Source organism: Aedes aegypti, chromosome 1, assembly GCF_002204515.2.
Source record: "Aedes aegypti strain LVP_AGWG chromosome 1, AaegL5.0 Primary Assembly, whole genome shotgun sequence".
Lineage (NCBI taxonomy): Eukaryota > Metazoa > Arthropoda > Insecta > Diptera > Culicidae > Aedes > Aedes aegypti.
Window position 1 is genome coordinate 191,976,558 of NC_035107.1, and position 6,883 is coordinate 191,983,440.

Below are 6,883 nucleotides of genomic sequence, written 5' to 3' on the forward strand. Positions count from 1 at the left end.
ATAAATCAAAGTCATGCTTGAATTTTCAACTGCACAAATCTACACGAATCAAATTTTTAGCCAAAAGTACATTCCAGATTTCTGGATTTGCGCTCTTGGAAATTTGATCTGTGACTTCGTTTTAACTTAGCCTTAATCTTTTCAATAATATCATTTAAGGTTTTATCACATTCCAATGAGGAAAATATGCAGCAAAAGTCTCCCAATTACTTAACATTTGAAGAATAATCATGTTGTTTTGTGAAAATGCAAGTGAAATGCATGTAAAAGCTGTGGGCACGAACTCAAAGATCCATTTGTCACGCTACAAGATTTTCAATGTCATCATGGTAGCAATGCTCTGACTGGTGCATCTCTTCACTCAGTAGCTTCACGCCGCCGTTCCGCAATTAATTACCACAGCCATGAGGGCACTAGTTTCTTCTGCATGCAGTTATTCCGACAACCCAGTTCCCGATTAGTCTAGTGCAGCTAGCTAACGGTATCGGAAGAATTGCTCCGGAAAATATATCTTCCCGATCCCAGCACACGATGGTCGTCAATTCAGTCCACAGTTTCTCGTCAACTCCGTCGGATGTGGTCAAATTCGAAAGTTCTGAAAATCCATCTGCTTCCATCGATCGACACTTCTCTTCCTATCGTCCGCATCCCTTTGTTTACACCATGTATTCACCAAGTTACAATCCATACTACGGACCATCGCATCCTGGAGGACCAGTATCGGCTCCGGGTCCTCCGTATCCTGTGTACTCCGCAGCTGATAGTTCCCAAGGCCACAGCACCAAATATGGACCACCACCACCAAGTGCTTCCGGATATGGTGGCGGTGGCAGCGGCCATGGAGGTAGTTCCTATGGACCACCTGGACCTCCTTCCGGTGGCTATGAGTATCATCCCCCACCGCACCCACCGGTGTCCCATCCAATTCCGATCCATATCTCCAAACCGAAACCGAAGAAAGGCAAGGGAGCCGCCTTGTCCGCGCTGACACTTTTGGCGTTCCTGTACTTTCTGAACATGTTGCAAAGCTGCCTGAAGGAACACATGGACACAATGAATCCAACCGTGAGTATTTGCAGTTTAAGTGTATAAAGAAGAAATCATACATATAATAATTTTATCACAAGGTCATGGTAATGACTGCGGGAGCAACTCGCCGAAAGGACGTCGAAGAAGTGCTGGTGAATGAAAAAGACGAAATGGTTAGGGAATACGATGCCAACAGTCCGGGATACGCTGCCATCGACGGAAAATATCATCTGCTGACAACGAGTGGTAATCGTAGCCAAGAGTTTGGCAATGGTGGCAAGCACGTTTACAGAATACGTAAAACTGGAAACTCCGGGCATAGGCACCGCGATGGGGAGAGTGAAGTTGTTTATTATGACTATTATTGATGTACGATGATTTTCAACTTATAAGTATAGCCAGACAAAGAAATAAATATTACAAATAAAGTACCGTCAAATGGGGTAACTTGCGACAGGGGTGAAACTTGCAGCACTTCGACATGTAACCAAATTCTCGTTTCGTTCAGCATTGAGTTGAATTATTATGATTTATTACGCCATTTATTGACCTTAGGTATACAACAGAAAATTTCGGCGGGGGTTTGGATATTGTTTTTTTTTGGTTGGTTTGCTGGAGGTGAAAAACATATTAAACGTTGGTTTATATGAAATTAATGCTGAAAAACGTTCCTCGTACCACACAAACGGTAGAAATATGTCATTCAAAGCATTTCTCATCAGTTACAATACTTAGTATTGTACAAATTGACAATATAAAAGTTTTAAAAATTTGATGTTTAAACACTAGAAAAATTGAAAAACTTTTTTGACTATCCTTGTGGGGTAACTTGCAACATCAATTTTGATCTCAATTGTTTGATATTTTTTGCCATTTGTCATTGAAAACACATGAAAAGACAAAATTGAACAGATATTTGTTCAGCAACATTAAAATTATTATACCTCATTCAATTCAATACACGTTTGGTACTGAGTATTAGAAAATTTACATGAATCGCATTGTTATTAGATTTAGTTTTATTTTCTACATGAAAATCATGAATAGTTTTGAAAATCTGTATAAACAATAATTTGCAAATCTGCCATTGGGAACTTTGTGCCTGAAATATGATGAAAATTATGTCAAAACACCAACAGATAAAATTTGTAGACATACATATTGATATGTGACACGTCGCTTTGATTTAGATATGCATAAAAAAATAAGAAATGTGGAGTAAAACCTAAAATACCACTTTATTTGTGGAAAAGTTGCATTGAAACGTTTTATTGGCTTTCCAATAGCTATCAAGACTTATGATATGCTAAGATTTCCGCGTGTGGACACCCTATGCAATGCCAATGAAGTTTTCAACCGAATTGGTTTAATACTCATAATTCAATCGATAATAAATAGTTTTCTAAGAGCAGAGCAGCTGGTTTCTGATTATTGTCAAGTTTTAATTGCAGAAAATTATTAAATGGTCATAATAACACGATGTAGGTTAAGTTTTTAATAGTTTACTTTATGTAGCACTGTGTGTTGCATGTTACCCCACATCAAGGGTAGCATTAGAAATGTATATTTTTCGTCTTCGTGCGATCAGGAAAACCAAATTCTGATAAAATTAATACCGCGTGGTATTCTTTACGTGGCGATTATGGTACCAGATGATTTTTGTCTTATCTGAATCCTCGAGTTGTTTATACATATAGCTTTGAAGTTGAATTCTTGCAAGTTACCCCGTTTGACGGTAACTGTAATTTGAGTCACTAACGATTTGTTTGCGATGTTTTAAACACCTTATCTAATATCCCACTGTGTACACGTTTAGACAAAGTTACACAAAATTGAGTTAGATTTGCACAAAATCAAACTTTGTGGGGGTTGTGTACAAGACACGACCGCATGACGTTTACTACGCCATGTACGAAAAGATCCTGGACCGATCGGGAATCGAACTCAGACACTTTCAGCATGGCTTTTCTTTGTAGCCGCGGAATATAACCACTCGGCTAAGGAAAGACCCTATTGGCAATTGACAATTATTCATAACAAATCAGATATTGTATGATGCTAGGAGGATTATTAAGAGATTATAGCAAGTACATCCCCAGCAACACACATGTTAAAATTATGTACTGTCAACTCATAAATGACCAAAACTAGTCATATATGAGTTGATAATACTCAATTATAACAAGTGTGTTGCTCGGGATTAGGAAATATTATACAATTAACTCTTTACTACACATTGGGCCGATTGAATTGTTGAATTCAAGTAACATGGACACATTTTGACGGCGCACTGGTTGTAATCCTCCTCGACCGGTGAGGTTTGCAGTGGCGGCTTTTTCGTGATCTTCTTCATCGCGGCGGACTTTGAAACTTGGTGGGGTTTTGCTTAGGAACTGTCTTCTTTGTCTCCTCCTCGTTCTCGGAAGCCTGCCACAGCCACAGTTTCCCGGAATTCACTTCACTCTTGCTAATCTTGCAATCTTGCCAACATCGCAGTTGTAGTTCCGCCGATGTATTTCTCGATCACCTGCAGGGAGGACCCGTTTCGTTCGTTTAGGGCTGCGATGGCGGCCACAATCATTCTCCTGTGGACTGTTTCCTCTTCTTCTTCTTCTTGGCGGCGGCAGCGGTGAATGCTTCGGATTCGGACGGTCAATGGTCAGTTTGATTTAAGCGAAGCATGACAAACGGGGGAGGGGGGGGGGGATTTGTGGTTCCTTCGCTGTCGATGTCTGTGCCCGAGAAGCACACCCAGTCACAGCAAGCCGATCTGTTGCCTGCTGAGATGCGATCCAAGCGGAGAGTGAAAAGCAAATGACGTCAACTTTTCTATATTTCCTATTTGAAGATTTGCTTGAAATAATCGTTCTCTATTAAAACAGTTATTAAACTATTTAGACAGGTATGCGGGGTTCAGTAAGCAAACGAAATGAACCTTTGATGCCTTGTATTTCGATTGAGTTGCTGATCAAGAAATTTCGTTAAGACAGCAAAAAGTTATAAAAAAATATGTCATGCCAACGTAACTGTGAAAATCGTTATTCCACTGCGGAAGAATCGCCACAATGCGACTTACTCGGTCGACGTTCCGGTTGAGAAAGAGGCCGAGCAAACGACTGCTGCGATGCCGTCGATTCTCGGTGAGCAGCGACCGTGTTGCCAATATCACTTGCTAGTGTTCGCATAGCGTTACCGTAACGTGTATATGCTTGGAGTCACTAAATTCATGGGACTAGATTTCCCATCTCCCACATCTTCCCTTTCCTCCGTAGATCAAAGTTTGTTACGAATTGAAGATATTTGTTTTTTTCGGCATGTTTCAATATAAGAAAAATTGTTTTCAAGTGGACAATTTAATCGGGGTTATTACTACACAGCAATCTTCTAACCTACATAATGATAATACAAATTGAATGACTGGTAATTTGAAGACTACAGTTGGTTCCTCTGTAAAATATAAAAGAAAATCATATATTTTTTTAGCCATTTGACATTGCAAACAGCAGGTTAATATTCATGTGACAACAACACACACACATTTATATATATATATATATATATATATATATATATATATATATATATATATATATATATATATATATATATATATATATATATATATATATATATATATATATATATATATATATATATATATATATATATATATATATATATATATATAGATATATATATATATATATATATATATATATATATATATATATATATATATATATATATATATATATATAGGTTCAACAGTCAAAATGTCGGAAGCAGGACAGTACGTTCATGTCCACCAGTGTGACGACGAACATTCTTCAAATGACCACGCTGAAGAACATTCCAAAGAATCAGAAGTTCCAGAACAGCATAACCACGAAGATGAACAACTCGAAACTCAACAAACGGAGAAACCTGGCACCACCATGGATGAAAGAGTGCCGTAGTGCGCCTTTCCAACGTCGTGATTGAGAAGCATTTTCCGGAGGTGGCAAAAACCGCCGCTAAATCTTTGACCGATACACAAAAGGAGACCAGTGTGACGCAGGAGGCACGCCAGTGTGCTAACGTTCGCTGGGATCACGTTCAGGCGTTCCCAAAAAACGTTCCAGCATAGAAGCTTTGGGAAACTTGGCGGCACTACATGGAAAGCTTCGAAATCGCTGCTTCATTCAGCAACGCTACAGATCCTGCGTTGAAGGCAAAGCTACTGTATCTGGTCATGGGTGAGGAAATTCAAACGATGGTAAGGGCCGCAAATCTGCGACCGAGTCTGGACGATCCGGAATGCTACCGCAAACTGGTTTCAAACATCGAAGAATACTTCAGATCCCTAGTCGATCCAGCAGCAGAACATGATGAATTCTTCGGCATGCATCAACAGCAGGGCGAGTCAGTTGTTCGTTTCCACGCTCGTTTGATGGAAAAGGCGCAAGCCTGCGAGTTTCATACCGATAACCAAAACCAGTTCGTCCACTCTCAACTCTTGAAGGGCATGAGGAATCAAGACATCGCTACCTCTGCACGGACTTACAGTCATGACACGGCATGTGTCGTTCAAGCTGCCGCAAGACAAGAAACCTACGGAACAGAGTTTCAAAGAGCACCACCCAGCTGTACGGACACCTCGACGGTACAAGCCGTCGAACAGAATCTTCACAAGCGGAAGAACTATATCGAGCCAAGATCCATGGATCATCAATCCAGATTCTTCAAGAAACGTAAGTTCGATAGCAAGCCTAAGAAATCGACGACTTGTTCTTCGTGTGGCCGTTCGGAACACAGTGACCCAAGGAAGTGCCCAGCCAAAACGCGCTCCTGTAAATCGTGCGGCAAGCGGGGACACTTCGAAGCAGTATGCCGAAGCAAGCGCATCAACAATACAGATGGTGAGATTTCCGAGGATCATCGCATCTCCATGAAAACGCGTGAGCCGAGCGTCGAAAATGACAAGGTATGAGTTGAAAATATTTGTTATACTTTTTCTTTTGAATATTCCAATAAGCACATCGGCGAGGAACGCCTTTTTTTTAATTTTACATTAAAAACGTGGTTTAAAGTTTTTATACTTGTTTTGTTTAATTTATGCGGAAACTAAGTGTCCTGTCCATTGTTGTGTCTTATTTTATCTGCAGTCCGCTAACCTCATCTCTTATGAAGACGTCCTAGTGAGCTGTAGTGTAGGATCTTCAACACCTATCAAATTCTTGATTGATTCAGGATCAGATGTTAATGTGATCGGAGGATGCGATTGGGAACTTTTAAAACAAGAATTTGAAAATGGTCTACTTCAAATTGATTTCGTCGCGAAACACAACCATTTATCGGTTCGTGCTTATGCTGCCGATAAGCCAATGGAAATTGAGCAATCTTTCAAAGCAAAAATTTCAACCGTTGATATTTTTAAGCCGTCAACATGGGCAGAATTTTTGGTTGTCCCTGACGGGCGTCGATCTCTGCTCGGGAGAAAAACCGCAGGTGAAATGAAGCTTTTGATCGTTGGAGCGGCCGTTAACGCTTGTGTAGACTCAGAAAAAGTTGAAACGTTTCCAAAAATGCCCGGCGTTAGAGTCAAATTTAGCGTCGTCCTGTAAGAAACGCTTATTATAACATCCCAGCCGCATACCGCGAAGCAGCGCGAAACAGATTGAACGAGATGGAAATGAAAGGTATAATTGAGAAAGTTTCAACTGCCCCCGAGTGGATTAGCGGCATGTCGGCGGTCGCTAAGGGAAAAGGAGAGTTTAGACTCGTCGTCAATATGAGGGCAGCAAACAGAGCAATTAAAAGGGAGTACTTTCGACTGCCCCTTTTAGAGGAAATGAAGGTCAAGCTCCATGGAGCG

The 6,883-nt window shown here is 40.4% G+C and overlaps 1 protein-coding gene across 1 annotated transcript; it reads left to right on the forward strand.

The window, feature by feature from the left end:
- The first annotated feature begins 289 nt into the window (after positions 1-289).
- Positions 290-1,463, forward strand: LOC110679871 (formin-like protein 5). Its single transcript, XM_021855878.1, has 2 exons — positions 290-1,065; positions 1,128-1,463. Exons 1-2 carry the CDS (start codon positions 532-534, stop codon positions 1,395-1,397), a joined length of 804 nt encoding a protein of 267 aa, XP_021711570.1. The 5' UTR covers positions 290-531; the 3' UTR covers positions 1,398-1,463.
- The last annotated feature ends 5,420 nt before the right edge of the window (positions 1,464-6,883 follow it).